Source organism: Rattus rattus, chromosome 1, assembly GCF_011064425.1.
Source record: "Rattus rattus isolate New Zealand chromosome 1, Rrattus_CSIRO_v1, whole genome shotgun sequence".
NCBI lineage: Eukaryota > Metazoa > Chordata > Mammalia > Rodentia > Muridae > Rattus > Rattus rattus.
In genome coordinates this window covers 45817552-45833518 of record NC_046154.1, presented here as the reverse complement: position 1 = coordinate 45833518, position 15967 = coordinate 45817552, and the positions used below count along the sequence as shown (strand labels likewise).

General features: G+C 39.7%; 1 protein-coding gene across 2 annotated transcripts in view; it reads left to right on the top strand.

Moving 5' to 3' along the window:
- Nrdc (nardilysin convertase) overlaps window positions 1-15967 on the top strand; it is a 61882-nt gene that overhangs the window by 24819 nt on the left and 21096 nt on the right. For both annotated transcript variants that reach the window (XM_032900477.1, XM_032900484.1), the window contains 10 exons: window positions 97-170; window positions 3400-3495; window positions 4709-4831; window positions 8797-8854; window positions 9741-9814; window positions 11031-11100; window positions 12840-12917; window positions 14376-14496; window positions 14573-14631; window positions 14887-14941. In XM_032900477.1, coding sequence (XP_032756368.1) covers window positions 97-170; window positions 3400-3495; window positions 4709-4831; window positions 8797-8854; window positions 9741-9814; window positions 11031-11100; window positions 12840-12917; window positions 14376-14496; window positions 14573-14631; window positions 14887-14941 — 808 coding nt within the window. The remainder of the gene's footprint in view (window positions 1-96; window positions 171-3399; window positions 3496-4708; window positions 4832-8796; window positions 8855-9740; window positions 9815-11030; window positions 11101-12839; window positions 12918-14375; window positions 14497-14572; window positions 14632-14886; window positions 14942-15967) is intronic.

Genomic DNA, 15967 nt, shown 5'->3' with positions numbered 1-15967 from the left:
TCAAGTAGATCAATTCTCCGATTGAATAAAAATAGTTAAAGTGGATGTTGTTTGATAGAGCTGAACAATCGTAGAAACACCTGTTGTCCTTTTCAGATGGGCCCAGTTCTTCATCCATCCACTGATGATCAGAGATGCAATTGACCGAGAGGTGGAAGCTGTGGACAGTGGTAAAGACACTTTTTATGTTTTCTAACAATGTTTCTTTTATTCAAACTGGCTGTTAGCATTTTTCGTTCTTTTCAAACTAAGGCATTTTATCTGTATATTTCAAAGGGCAGCATTGGAGTAGATGCATCATTTTATCTCGAGCTTGGTAAATAGCTCATTCAGTATCAAGCTGCCAAAAACTGTAAGGATAACTGGGTTCCTTAGAGCTTCAACATTTCAGTTTCTCTCTCTCTCTCTCTCTCTCTCTCTCTCTCTCTCTCTCCTCTCTCTCTCTCCCTCTCTCTCCCTCTCTCTCCCTCTGTGTGTGTGTGTGTTATGTATGTGTAATCATTAAGAGTAGGCTCTCATTTTGCTTTCTGACTATTTCTCTCAACTTTGGGGATTCATTTGCATGCTAAAAATCAAATAGGAGACTTATTTTTTTTGGTTCTTTTTTTCGGAGCTGGGGACCGAACCCAGGGCCTTGCGCTTCCTAGGCAAGTGCTCTACCACTGAGCTAAATCCCCAACCCCTCAAATAGGAGACTTTTAATAGGATTTATTTGTTGCTAAAAGAAGATTGTAGGAGAAATTATTCTTAAACATTAGCTATTTTAAGCTGGCTATGGTGGTATTTTCCTGTAATTCTTGTACGGGAAAAGCTGATGCAGACGGATAGACTTTAATTTCAGGGCAGGCTTGGCTACAATATGAAACCATATTTCAAATAAAGAACAAAATGAGCCACTTTAGCGACGGCTGCTGCTTCTGCTTTAAGCGCCCCTGCTTGCCTGCTGCGCCTTAGTGCTTGAGGAATCGGGGTGAAAGGTGTCTGAAACCCACTTATCCATCAAGTGTTCAGACAGGTACACTGCATGTCCTAACCAGCCACTTTTTATGGCTGTGTTTGCATGGCTAGGGTGTTAACCATTTGTTGCCTTTGAACAATTACCAGAAGCTTGGTGATTTAAAGTAAAAAACAAGTTATTTTCTTGTTGAGGAGGTTCAAAGTCTAAATGACTCCTCAGGCCTGCATGCCAAGTTTTTGGACTCAGAGAGAGAATCTGCTCTTCATTCCTTTTCCACCCTAGCTAGCGTCAGCAGTGTCCCTCTCTCCTCTCTGATCTCTGCTCTGACAGACTTTTCCTGATCCTCCCACCCCCCACTCTTAAGGTCTTACTGTAATAATGAATCTATCCCGACTAACCTCTCTTTTTCAGGGTTCATGACTTAATCATATCTGCAAAGTTCCTGTTATTATATAAGCTAACAAATTCACCCAGGTCAAAGATTAGGAGTAGACTTTCCTCCAACGCCCCTCTGTACTGCTGTGTGCATGCCAATGGGACACCTCAGCCAAGATGTGCACTTCTTTAAAATAGTTTCTCTTATGTTATAGCCACATCTTCATATTTTTACAGAGATTTTTTAAGAAAAATATTTGCGTTCAACATATTTTTAGTGGTCACCTTTATAATTTATAACTAAAGTAGATTCCTGAATACTGACTTCTGCTAATGTTTCTATTTTGTCTCGTTTCTCACCAACTATAACAGTTGTGCTTCTGAACAGGTTTTCCTGGCTTCACTTTTGGTTCTCATCAATCAGATTGGCATAAAGAATGGATTTCTTAAAATGCAGATCTCATACCCACCAATCCCTGTCATTTACTACAGTGATTTACCCCATGATAATTAATAACCAGCATCTGTTGAGTGCTACTTCTTGTATTATCATCCTTGCTGAAACTAGGCTTAGAGGGTGTGAGGACTTAGTGTTGCAGTCCGTGGTTTCCCTAGAGATCTGTAGCATTTATGACCGTATAGCTATGCTTATATGATCTTACGTCTTCCTTTTGATTTTCAATGTTGTTCTCTCTTATTGACCTGTCTCTGTTTGTCCTAGGTGCCATGTTCTTCCTTCCCATTTATGCTTCCCTTCCTTTACTCAGAAAATTCTCATTTGTCCTTCAAACACAGATTGTTGCTTCTTAACAAGCTTTCTTTACAGTATCCATCACTAACACAGACAGATTTGTGGTTTATTGCTTTTCCTCCCCATGGGAATACAAACTTAGTACAGGGCTTTTACTGACATTTCTGCTACCAACTTGTGTGTGTGTGTGTGTGTGTGTGTGTGTGTGTGTGTGTGTGTGTGTGTGTGTCTGATGAACAGTAGGTGTTCAGTGACTGTATCTTATGTAATCTTATGTAAGAGTCATAAGCTCTGGGTCCTCTTAGATTCCTGTGTGGGATCAGAGAAGTTAGGTAACTTGCTCAGAATTGTGCCAGTTCAGTGATATAGCTAGGATTGTAGCTGTTCTAGTCTGTATGGGCTTCCTTAATAGAACACTGCAAGCTCGGGGCTTACAGAGTTAGCACCTCTCTATTGTAGAGCTAAGAGGTTAAGGAGTCCAGTGTGAAGGCACCAGCAGATTTGGTGTCTGGCAGTGGCCTGCTTCTTTGTAGACCACCATCTTTACATAAGAGAAGGGGCAGGGGAGCTCTCTGGGGTAGCTTTATTGTTTTGGTTTTGAGCTTTCAGTGCCCAAGCCATCTCTCCAGCACTGGGATCACTTTTATAAGCACACCAATTTCATTCATGAGGGTTTATGATCTAAACACTTAAAGAGTCCTCATCTTTGAGAGCTGTCACATTGGAGATCGGGTTTTAATATATGAATTTTAGGGAGATAAAAACATTGCAACCATAGCATCAGCAAAAATAGTTGTGACTTCCAAGCAGTTGTTAACCATCTCACTTTATTATCAACGTGGGTGCATTGGATGACATTTAAACAGAATATGACCAAGGTCTCAGATCTGCAGACGGATAGCATTCTTTTTTTTTTTTTTCAGAGCTGGGGACTGAACCCAGGGCCTTGCGCTTGCTAGGCAAGCGCTCTACCACTGAGCTAAATCCCCAACCCCACGGATAGCATTCTTTTAGCAGTTTCCTGAGGGAATTCTTAGACCTAGAAACCTAGAGCTGAAACATTCAGATCATTAACTACATTGCCTCATTTGAAAATAAGAGAAAAACTCCAGAAAGGTGATCAGTTTACTCAGAATGATCGAGTAAGTGATAGGACCAAGTTTAGGTTGTTGAGTTACCAGCTTCAGTTTTATAACATATTTTTAAAGTCAATTTTGTTACTGCCTTGTTTTCAATTCTGTAAGCTTGAATTTCCAGACAATCAAGAAAATAATGAAATGTCATTTTACTGAAAATATTTCTTTAAAACTGACAGAGTATCAGCTTGCAAGACCTTCTGATGCAAACAGAAAAGAAATGTTGTTTGGAAGTCTTGCTAGACCTGGACATCCTATGGGGAAGTTTTTTTGGGGTAAGATACTATAATTTATCTTATTTCTAAGTAAGGAAGCTGAGAATAAGACAAACTGATCAAGAGGTTCAGAAATGTTGGTAGAGTGCTTGCCTAGAAAGCACAAGGCTCTGGATTTGATCCCCAGAACTGCATAAAATTGGGTATGGTGGGTGCATTCTTGTTATTCCTCAGGGAGGTAAAAGTGGGAGGATCAGAAGTTCAATGTCATCTTCAACCTACAGGCCAGCTGGGGATATATGAGACCCTGTCATAACCAAGGAAGGACAACAAAATGAAAAGCAAAACCCACCCAGACCACCCAAAATGAAAGAATAATTAATGATGCTGGGATAGCTGAGTGCTCTTTACCTTCTAAGAGCACCACTAGAAAACTCATCGAATAGTGAGGTGTGAGCATGCTTGTGCTTGGTCCTCTGGTACTGGGTGTTGCTAGAATAGAGTTGGACATTCTGTGAGTCCTGTCTAGGTGCCAGACACTGTGCTGGTTATGTATGCATTATAGCATTTGTTCATTATCAAGCACTAAGAGATAGGTACCATTATAATCTCCATTTAAAGATAAATGTGTTCTGGAAGTTGTATGATTTGCTTAATTTACACAGGTCAATTTGGTGGGGGTTTGAGTATCTGTTTATCTGATTGTAAAGTCTGCGCCCCAACCTGATGTTTCCATTTATCAAGAGACACTCAGGAATGGTTTTTCTAATGCTTTTTGAGCTGTGGCCTAATTTTGTTTAACAGGTAAGCTGTTGAACTAGTATCTGCTTTTCATAATGGCTTTTTATTGTTGATAGAAGTCAGTTGTAACCTATTAATCCTGTAATAGCATGGAGACCAGGATGAATTGATCTAAATCGAAGACTGGTTTATAGTACTTCCTGAATCTGTTGTGTAACTTAATGTCATCCTAGATTTTTATGCTTTATTTTTAAGAATTAGGCAGAATTTTAGTAAAATAATTCAGAGAGGAAAACCAAGTTAATACTAGACCATCAAACAAGGAAATTATGCAATTACTGTCAGTTGTTGAAGTTTTTCCTAGCCATCAATTCCTATGTATCTATTTCAGAATTGTTTCCTGGTTTATACTATTACTACACGACACTTGGGTAATTTCATAGGTTTTGTAAAGCTTGTAGAAATTCATTGTTTGTGTAGAAGATCTTTAACAGTTACTTCTATAGTTTTTAATTTTTTCATCTTTTTATAGGAAATGCTGAGACACTCAAGCATGAACCAAAGAAGAATAATATTGATACACATGCCAGACTGAGAGAGTTCTGGATGCGTTACTACTCTGCTCATTACATGACCTTAGTTGTCCAGTCCAAAGGTAATGTTACCTGTTAAGTCCTTGGAGTTACTCTGAAGTATCATTTGCCCTTGATTAACAGGTCTTGAATAGCAGGAGTCCACTTACGTGCAGTTTATTTTTGAAAGTTTGCAGTATTTTGGAAAAACTTTTAGATGAAACCCATAGCCTAGAAACAAAAATTAAGAAAAAGTTAGATATCATGAATATATAAGTATATGTATATACTATTTTATTACTATCATAAAATATATCCTAGTCTATAAAGGATAAACCTGGACAACACATTGCATCATTTACAGCAGAGGGAAATGTAAGCAGATGTTCAGATGCTGTATTAAAGTGTAACGACACCAAGGTAATGGTATAAGTTACCACTAGCTTAGTGTCTTATTCTTCACTGGTGACATCTGCGTAACGCCGCTGACCATGGCCGTACGGATGGTTCATCTGCTCTGTAAACTGTGCTGTAGGCTTTTTTGTTTTTCTGGGTTTTGTTTTTTTAAAGTACTTGAATAGTCTTCACCATATGTAATGTATATGAGATCTAAAGTGCATGTCAGTGGGTGGTTTATGTTATTGATAAGGCTTTTGTCAAGAGCTGGCTGTTAGTAGTCAATTTTAGGGATAGTCCAAAGTTTTCTAACAGGGTTTAGAAATATGGTTCAGAAGGCAAATTGCTTGCCATTGTAAGCATGAAGATCTCAGTTCCCATGTGAAAACCCAAGCACCAGCGTGTTGCCTGTGACATGCTTGAGAGTCAGAGAAAGGCAGATCCAGGAGCTTGCTGCCCTGGACAGTCTGGTTGAACTCCTAGGTTCCAGGGTCAGTGAGGGATCATGTCTCAAAAATGAGATGGAAAACAATTGAGAAAAGACATTTGACATTGACCTCTGGCTTCCTTACATATGAACACATGCCTGTACATATGCACAATCACAAAGCATGCACACGTGTTCCCATATAGATAAGGGTGTGTGTTTGTGTGTGTGGGTGTGTCTGTGTCTGTGTGTCTGTGTGTCTGTGTGTCTGCTGCAGGGGTCAACATTCCCATGTGTTGTTTGAGAATCAACTGTTCTACTTTAATAGGATGTTTAATCAGTACAACCTATTAGTTACTCCATTATCTGGTATTAATTAAAAACTGGGGCTAGAGAGATGACTCAGCAAAGAATGATTGCTGTGCTTGCACTGGGGCCAGACTTTGGTTTTTTAGCATCTATGATGGGTGCCTAACAACTGCCTATAACTACAGCTCTAGGGAATCTCACATCTTCCTCTGGTCTCCACCAGCACCCACACACTAGTACACATACCACACACACACACACACACACACACACACACACACACAAACACACACACATACCACACACTAGTACACACACCACTATACATAAATTAAAATATTTTTTAAAAATAGAAGGAAATACGTTAAAAAGTAATGGCAAAGTTCACAGAGACATAAGATCCTCTCATACAAACTATCTCTCATAGAAATAGGTCTGTTTATGGGTAACTTCATGTGCTTGTGAGTACTCACATACTCATGGGTCCTGCGTGGCTCAGGAATGGGGTCTCGTGTAGCCTTGACCTCCTGGGATTGCAGGTCTGTGCCACCACACCCAGCTCTGCTGCTGTGCTTTCTTCTCAGGTTTGTGGTTTTCATATTTGTGGCTTTATATTTGTTCATATTGCTCATAAACTTACAGGGCAAGGTGTCTGCTCATCCCCCATAAGGTCCTGTCAGGTAATTAAGAGCAGTCCTGTGGCAGTGAGAGAAGCGTGCTCACCGTGCAAGGCTGAAGAGCATCTCTGCTGCTCCCGTGTCCTCATGCTCTGAGTGACTGGTGTGAGTGTGGCGCCAGTAGACTTCCTCAAAATCACTGGTTAAGCCATTCCTTTTGACGTTTACTTACAGTTTGCATGCGTCTTCTCTTGAAGTGCTGATCCTCCCACCAAATATGATTCTCCCTTCTATAAAATTTTGCCCCAACCTCTTCAAAATTGAGATCAAAGCTAATATATGAAACATTTTTAATTTTTCAAAATTAATCTAAAAATGTGATTCTAAATTGCTTTTATATTGCTGTACCAGACATTGCTTATTTTTAGTATAGAGGTTAATTTATAAATTGTTGAAATTACTTCATGCATATGAAGTTTTATTCACTCTGATTTTGTTCCTTTGTGTTCTTTTCTTGTTTGACACAATGATTGGTAACTAGTCAGATTTCTGTTTGTTTTTGAGACAGGATTATTTCTTTGAATCCCCGAACTTGCTGCATAGCCCAGGCCTGCCTTGAACTAAGGGATTCCCCTACCTTAACCTCCCAAGTCTTATTGTAATATTTTAATAAACAATAGACTTTTGATGAAAATCACATATAATCTAGAGTTCTTTGATTTTGAGAACTTCTCACTTTTTATGCTATTTAAAAGTCAATTTTCGGGTTGGGGATTTAGCTCAGTGGTAGAGCGCTTGCCTAGCTACCGCAAGGCCCTGGGTTTGGTCCCCAGCTCCGAAAAAAAAAAAAAAAGTCAATTTTCTGGATCTGAGGAGATGGATGGCTCAGTTACTGAAGAGCTTGTTTCACGGGCCTGAGGATCTGAGCTCAGATCTCCAGCACCCATGGCCTGTTCCTGTCATGACAGCCAGTGCTGGGCAGGCAGAGATGGCAGATCCCTAGGGCTTGCTGGCTAGCTGGGCTAGCTGAGGTAGGAAGGCCCACGTTCAAGGAGGCCGTGTGGAGAATATTGAGGAAGGACTAGGAAGATGGTTCAGCAGGTAAGACACCAGTGTGAGTTCAGTCTACATCTACATACTGACTAAATACACACCCAATAAACATCTAAGTAAGAGTAGGTATTTAGGTATTTGGAGGTATTTAGGTATTTGGAAGTATTTAGGAGTAACCTTAAAAAAAGGTGTTTGGAATGTGATAAATATATGAGAGAAGAAGTAAAAGGTGAAGAACAATTGAGGAAGACAGCAGGTGTCAACCTCTGGCCCCTACTTGTGTACATACACACACACACACACACACAAATTTAACAAAAATTAAAATATCCGTGTAAGTAAAGTTTGGCTTAAATTCAAAGCTTGATTGATCTAATTTTTTTTCCTTTAGTTTCTTTTCTTCAAATTACTGGGAATTAAGCCCAGGATTTCTCTCATGATAATCACCTGATTTGTTACTAGTAAAAGCTTGGCTCATTTATTGAGAGTTACTGAAACTCATATATCTGGTTGGAGTCAATGCTGTATAGTGACGGGACACTTAGATGCACGTGAAAGACTTTTCTTTCTCATCTGGTGTTTTATGAGAAAATCCAAGGCCTCTTATACATTTGAGGAAAGGAATCAAAAGTTAGAAATCATGCATTATCTATTTGTGACGGACTACCAACCAAAGCAGCTTAAGGAAGCTTTTTTGGTTTGTGGGCAAGGGTGGAATTCATTGTCGTGAGACTGTGTGACTGGTCCTCACATCCCCTGCAGACCAGGAGACACACAGGCAAAGGCTGGCTCTCAACTGGCTTCCTCCTTTCTCACCCTGTGTTATTCAGTATGGACCACTAGTTCATGGACTGTGTCGCCCACATTCAGGGTAGGTCTGCCTACATTAAACATCTCAGGAAATAACTGTACACACGAGTGCAGAGGTGGGTCTCCTTTGAGTCTAACGGATCCAAACTGACACTGAAGATTAACCAGGACCTAAACCTGAACCTAAAAAGAATTGTGGGTAAAGCCTCCACAGATAGGAGTCCAGTACCGAAGTACATACGCAGATGGGGCCTGGAAGCAGTTATAGATGCCAAAGAGAGAAGGGTTGGTCTGGGGAAAACAGAAATCTTCCTAAAAGATGTATTTTGGAATTCACATGTGTATAGAAGGTCACCACCAGTGTGGCAACAGTTCTCTGCACTGACTAACAGAATTGTGTGTTCTGTTTTTCTGCACCCTTCGCTTGTCCTTCAAGAAACCTTGGACACTTTGGAAAAGTGGGTGACGGAGATCTTCTCTCAGATACCAAACAAGTAAGATGCTTGCTTTCTGTAAGTTATATGTCTCCACAGTTAAAGAGCATTTCTTTTTGTGTGCCTTCCAAAGGTATTTTTGTCTTTTGTTTTTTTTTTTCCAAAGGTGGTAATCCTAAGACCTAAGGAAGTTTACTAACTTAGTCAAGATCAAATTACTTTTGAGTAGAAAAGCCAAGATAGGAAGGAAGCTGTTTCCACAATTTCTGTAGTTCAGAAATTACATGCTTATAAATTTATATTAAGCAGTACTTGTGAAGATTAGATGTTTTTACATTTATCTTGTTTTTCTGTTAACTGTTCAGGGCCTTTGGACTATGGTAAGAGAGTACTATATTGGAAAGTGTATCATACACACCTTCCCCTCCAAATGAAGTTTGTTTAGAAAGGCAGTTGCTCTTTCCCTGTGTCAGTTGTTTGCAATGTGGACTGTCTGTCCTGGTTAAAGAAGTAGTTTTATATCTTCTCACTCCATATAAAGTTGTTACATTTAAACAGTGTTGCTAGTACAGCTTTACTACTGAAAGTCCATCTGAGAGGAGGAGAGATATGAGTAAATGGCATTGAGAGAGGCGGTAAATATTAGGGCTGGGTCCCTCTGAGGCTGAAGAAGAAAATACACTTTACTTAGGGTTACTCCATTGCTCATACCGAGAATGCTCTTAGCCAGCACAGCAAGCGAGGGTAGATTGCTTATAAATATGTCAGTCAGTGAAGCACCCCTAATGACATTGTTCTTAAAGGCTCTTCCTAATTTAATCTTTTTTTCTTTTCTTTTTTTTTTTTTTTTTTTTTTTTTTTTTTTTTTTTTATGGTGTGGACCTCAGACTACAATGTTGTGGTCATCATGCCTAATTTAATCTTAATGTGTTTGTTTTATTTTCAGTGGGCTACCTAAACCAAACTTTAGCCATTTAACGGATCCTTTTGACACACCAGCATTTAACAAACTTTATAGAGGTTTGTAAATCTAAGGCTTAAAATTGCTTGAAATAACTTTAGTATCTCTTCTAAAATATAACTATAACACTTCTAATTTTCTTGAAAATGCAAACGCAGCAGCAATTACGACTGTGGAGGTTTAATCAGGGACAGACAATGGTCACTGGCGAACTGTGGTGTTTGCGGCTGCTGGTCTGTGTCCTGCTCCCCGTCTTTCCCATACTCCTCTTCTTCTTGTCTCCTCCCCTCCACCTTTTCACTCTTCCATTAAGAAAGCAAAAGTAGAAAAGAGAAAATACCTTAAAATTATTTTTCAAATCTTAATTACACGTAATTGTATTTGTTAAATTAAGAGGACCTCAGGTGTGAGGGAACTGGAAAGGACATCTTTAAGTCTTACTAGAACCAGCTTGGGCAAATTTCTTCTGCTACTTTATAGGTAAATTAATGTAAAATATTAAAGATTATGAAAATATATACTTATTAAATATATACTGATTTTTTAAAATTTGGTGTCTGTTGTAACTGCACAATGAGCTGTTAGATGATCACATTGTAATTTACCTTCCAGTTCACCAACTGTGAGTGTTACAGAGACATTTCTAAGTCTCCTCCTTTCTCTGTTACTTTAATCCCTCCTCCTCCCTCCCTCCCTCCCTCCTCCCTCCCTCCCTCCCTCCCAGGTGCCTTCAGTCTTCTCTGTGTCTCCTCTACTCAAGGGCCAGTCTGCCCCTTTCTCACTTTCTTCAGTGGCTGCTTTTGGCACACTCTTTGTGCTTCAGGCTTCATGCTGTTGAGCGAGATATTCCAAAAAGAGTATTTTCTGTAGTTTCTAGCTTTAGATTTTCTATTCATAGACTCGTAATCTCATAATGTGTGCCAGTGCACACATTTATCATGAGAAGCAGAAGCAGGAAGACTTAAAAGCAAGTGAGTCGTATAAAGTCCTGCAAGCTCTGTAACCAGGAAAGTGGTGGAGTGGGTTTGCCGTGGACCCCTAACACTTAGACCGCACCTTTCTAGAAAGAAGAGCTCCTCCTCTGTAGCATTTCCGTCTCCTTGCTCCTTTTTATTCTTGCCTAAAGCAGAATTACTCAAGTTAGAAAATTGGCAACTTGAAGTAACCATCCTGTGATTGCTGGAGGATGAAATACATTGAGCAAAAAATATGTTCTTAGAACAGAAAATGTTGTGGAAAAATACTTACAACAGTTCTTCTGACATTTTTGTTTAGTTGTTCCAATCAGAAAAATCCATGCTCTGACCATCACGTGGGCTCTTCCTCCGCAGCAGCAACACTACAGGTGAGCCCTCATGGGAACTCGCCCCTTAGCTGGAAACCACGGCCACAGATTGAGAGAGCTGGGCGGTTAAGCTTGGGTTTCTATATTTAAAACCCAAGTGTCTTTTAGCTTGGAATTTAATTACTAGATTATCAAGTCTTAGGTATTTCCTGGTTTTTCTGGGTATAGAAACTAGAATTTTTAGCGAGGTGTGGTGGCACGCACCTATAGTTTTAGCACTTGGCAGGCAGAGGTTTGCAGATCTCTGGGTTCAAGGTTAGCCTAGTCTATAATGAGAGTTTCAGGAAAGCCAGGGCTACACAGAGAAATCCTGTCTCAAAAAGCCAAAAACAAAACCTAGATTTTTCTTATAATGAGTTACTTTACCTGAATCTTTGAAATTAGACATTTGGTATTAATGTTTACTAATTACTTTTTAGTAGTTGTAGAGTAAAATATATTAGTTTATGATTTATTTTTCATGGCAGGTATCTTTTATTTACTTGTCAAAAGTGAAAGTTAAATAGCTTTAGGTTCCCAAGTTTTACTTCTGTGAGTTAGGGGATTATTTAAACTTGGGAAAAAATACCAGTTTATCAGTGTTTGAGCTCACAGCTTGGGCTTAGTTCATAGCTGCTTTACTCTGTGCCAGTCTGGTATGTGTGTGATTCAGTTCATATTTTAGTCTATATTGGGAAGGCTTTGAGAATTGTGTGTCAGAGTTGAAATCATACTTTGATTTTTTTCAAGAACTTAATAAATTTTGGTGGACATGATAGCCAGAACCAAAAGCCTCCATATGTCTATTACATTCCAAACATACTATCTAAGTGAAGTTTGAACCTAATTACATTTACTCTTGTGTGTGTGTGTGTGTGTTGGATAAATCTTATTTTGGGGAATATACTTTAAAATTATAGTAGAAACTAATGGCGAAAGAATTTGAACAATATATTTTTACATGTTATTATTGTGGGGTAATAACTGTGTTGCCTGAGATTCTGTGAGTAGGAAGTGGTCATCAGATGAAGAGGAAAACAAGAATACATGAAACCATACCTTAGGTTCAAGATCTCAATGTACTTAAACTAGACTCTAAATGTTCCAACCTTTGGCATGACACTTTTTTAAACCATAGAGCTTGGTACAGTAATGAAAGCTTTTGTAAAAATCTGATTCTGGACACTGATTCATATATTGGTTATATGATTCATAAAATGCTAGTCTATATTGTGGTAGAGGGGCTTGGGAGATGGGGTCAGCAGGATCTGTGGGGCTCGTTGGCAGCCAGTCTAGTCTAATTGGTCAACTCCAGGCCTGTGAGAGGCCCTGTTTCAGAGCAGGTAGATAGAGACCATAAGACTGATTGATACCTAAGATTTTCCTCTGGCCTCCACATGTGCACATGTGCATATGTACACACATGCAAGTGCGCACGCACGCACACACACACACACACACACACACACACACACAGAGAGAGAGAGAGAGAGAGAGAGAGAGAGAGAGAGAGAGAGAGAGAGAACCTCAAGAGTAAAAATATCACCCCTCTTTCTTGTAAAAAGTAGCAACCTTACACTTCGGAATGATTCTGCTCTTTTAGTGAGTTTACATGAAATGTCTTAGCATTTTCTGTTTTTATATTATGGCTGTTAGCTGCTTACAATTTCATGGTTACTGATCATAAGAATAAGCTTAGATTCTCAAACCTTGTATATTTAAACTTTATTTTGACTTCTTATATTTACTCTTTTTTTTAGGGTGAAGCCACTTCATTATATCTCCTGGCTTGTGGGGCATGAAGGCAAAGGCAGCATCCTTTCTTACCTTAGAAAAAAGCAAGTATTCAATTATTAAGTATTTTTCTATTAGCAATCTCTAAATAATAAAGAGTAGGTTTTACCGTGCATTGTTTTGCTTTAGTTGTTATAAGGAATCAAATACTAATCATAGTCATAATGATAACTCAGGTCATTTTAATGACCACATTTTAAAATTTCTATTTATTTTTATTTTATGTGCATTGGTATTTTGTCAGGTCCCCTGGAAGTGGGTGACAGTTAGTTGTAAGCTACCATGTGGGTGCTGGGAATTTAACCCAGGTCCTCTGGAAGGGCAGCCAGTGCTCTAAACCACTGAGCCATCTCTCCAGCCACTAATGACCATATTTTTGAGGTTTCTTATAAGCTGTCTTTTAAGCTCATGTTGGAAATAATTACAAAATCAAAACAAAACTATACATGAAAATTAAGTTGATTCCATAATGTAAAAAGTTTAGTTCTAATGAAATAATTTGAATAAGTAACTCAATTATTTAAAAGCTGTGACTCTCCAGGGTTTCCAACCCAGAAAATGGAGTGTAGAAAAACCCTACTGCAAACTGAGGCTGAGGCCATGCAGCTGTTAGGAGAGTCCTCATGCACCTGAGCATCTGCTTCACTTCTAACCAAATGTAGAACAGAGCTTCAGAACCCGCATTGTACTGTAGTTTCCTGTCGTGTTCTTTGTACTGATTTGAGAATAAAAAGATAGATGAAAACTTTATAGAATAATGTTTAAGATATATCATGCTCCCTAAACTGAGGGGACCGTCATTACTGTGCACAGAAGTGACAGTGCGTACATACATCCCGTCAGGGTGTGGGCAGTGGGCCCTGAGATATACATGGCTGTTCTTCCTGAGCTCTATTGGACCTGCAAGCTCTTTATTTTGGTGGACGCCATCTGAGTTAAGTTTCTGGGACTGTTTTAACCAGGGCGAGCCATTCCCATTGCTGCTTTGCTGGGTAACCCATGTAGGATAGGTTAACAGCCTCAAAGAACTGGGCTATACTTGTGCTTCAAGACTTCTAGCAGACAAGATCAAGGATGAGAAGTGGAATGGCTCTAGTAACTGTATGTACAGTTAATTTACATGCTGTCACTTTGTTTTTCATTAGTAATCACATGGGTGTTGGGTAGCCTTGCTATTAAACAGGAGAAGGCGACTACTGTTTGTTCTGTTGACTTCTAAATGAACTGTAATTCCTTGTACTCCTAAAATATGAATTTAAACCTGAACATTGTTGGGTGAGGTGTCACACTCCTGTAATCTAGATTCTCAGGGGGCAGAGGCAGGAGGATTGCTAAGTTCAAGCCTCATCAGAACTATGCTGTGGCTCTGGGCTCAGACAAACAAAGCTCCTTGAACTCTTAAAAGTATATGCTTACATCAAAAGGTTCCAAAATTTTACACAGAAATGTTGCTGACTGTTACTTTACAGGCCTACTAATTAGATTAATTTTCCCAACTGTAGGTGCTGGGCTCTTGCGTTGTTTGGTGGAAATGGTGAGACGGGTTTTGAGCAAAATTCTACCTACTCAGTGTTCAGCATTTCTATCACTCTGACTGATGAGGGGTATGAGCATTTTTATGAGGTAGGTGTGTGGAGCTGCTTTTCTCTTCTCTAGATACTACTCTATGCAGGAGACTAATGAAATGTTCTCCTTCCAGGTTGCTCACACTGTCTTTCAGTATTTAAAAATGCTGCAGAAGCTAGGTCCGGAGAAAAGGTAATACATATTCTTAGTATGAACCAAGACCTAGCACGACTCTGATTTCTGGCTGCCAGCAGACATGTTTAGTTCAAGATGTGTTCTGTCCTTTCTCACTGTTTCCTCTACCCCGATCCCTCCACATCTGAGTGTACACTGTGCTGTGGTACATATGTTTACCCAGCCCTTTATATTTTTATGCATCTTTTCTTTTGGGTGATTGCAATGAGAAATTTTAATGTATCTTCTAATTGTCATGTTCTCTTTTCACAGAGTTTTTGAAGAGATTCAGAAAATTGAGGATAATGAATTTCATTACCAAGAACAGGTATTAGAATTCAAATTCTTTTTGCATGTTATCTGTGAACAGTTTGGAACTAGTGTGCCCATTGTTTCACCTTATGGAAGTGTCACTGGAGTTTTAATTGTACCACTCTGTCACGTTCATTTGTATTAAGTTGCAGGACAAGCCTGGGCCCATGACATAGGTCATGGTGTGTGATGATGTGCCTATGTTCGCTCATCCTCTTTGATAAACATTCAAGGGAGAGCTTGCCGTGGGGGTCAGCAGTTTGGCAATTCAGATGTTATGAAGACATTGTACATGGCAATCAATAGTAACTACCATGTGTAATAAGTAGTAAGAACGTTGAGCTTTGGGTGTTAAGGGAGAGGAGTGTTTCCTTGAGGAAAGTCTTTGCGGACATTATAAACTTGGATTGAGCTTGCCAAACACATGAACTTTGTTTATAACCTAGGGTCCTGGAAGTGCATGGGTAAAGAACTTTATAGGGTTGGCACACGGCTCAGTAAAGGACTTGCTATGTATGCATGAGGACCTGGGTTTGGAAGTCTGGCTCCCATGTGTAGAGGAGTGGGTCTAGGCATGGTGGTTCCCACCTTAATTCCAGCACTGGGGAGGTAGAGGCAGGCCTGGCCCGTGGGGGAAGTCCTGTCTCAACTCTGGCACACACTCGAGCACATCCACATGCACACATGCACACATGCACACATGCACATGTATAGAAGCCTGGGGAATGGCGAAAGCTTAATGATCCTGTATGTCTGTAGTATGAGGACATACATATATGAAAGTGTTGTTGTAATCCTGACAGTAGGAGTTTAGAGAAGGGTGTGTGCATGCGTGCACATGTAAGTGCCCTTTGGAAGTCTATTGAAGTCTGTGGGTCTCTGCTCAGAATAACGCATCTGGCCAACTCCCTAGCTTTACAAAAGTTGTTGTCACTGCACAGGGATTGCTGGCACTCCGTCCCCTAGGGATGAGTCACTGGTGATATTTTTCATTTGCTTTTCTCTCTATGTGTATTTTTATTGGCCCGTTTACAGTTACATG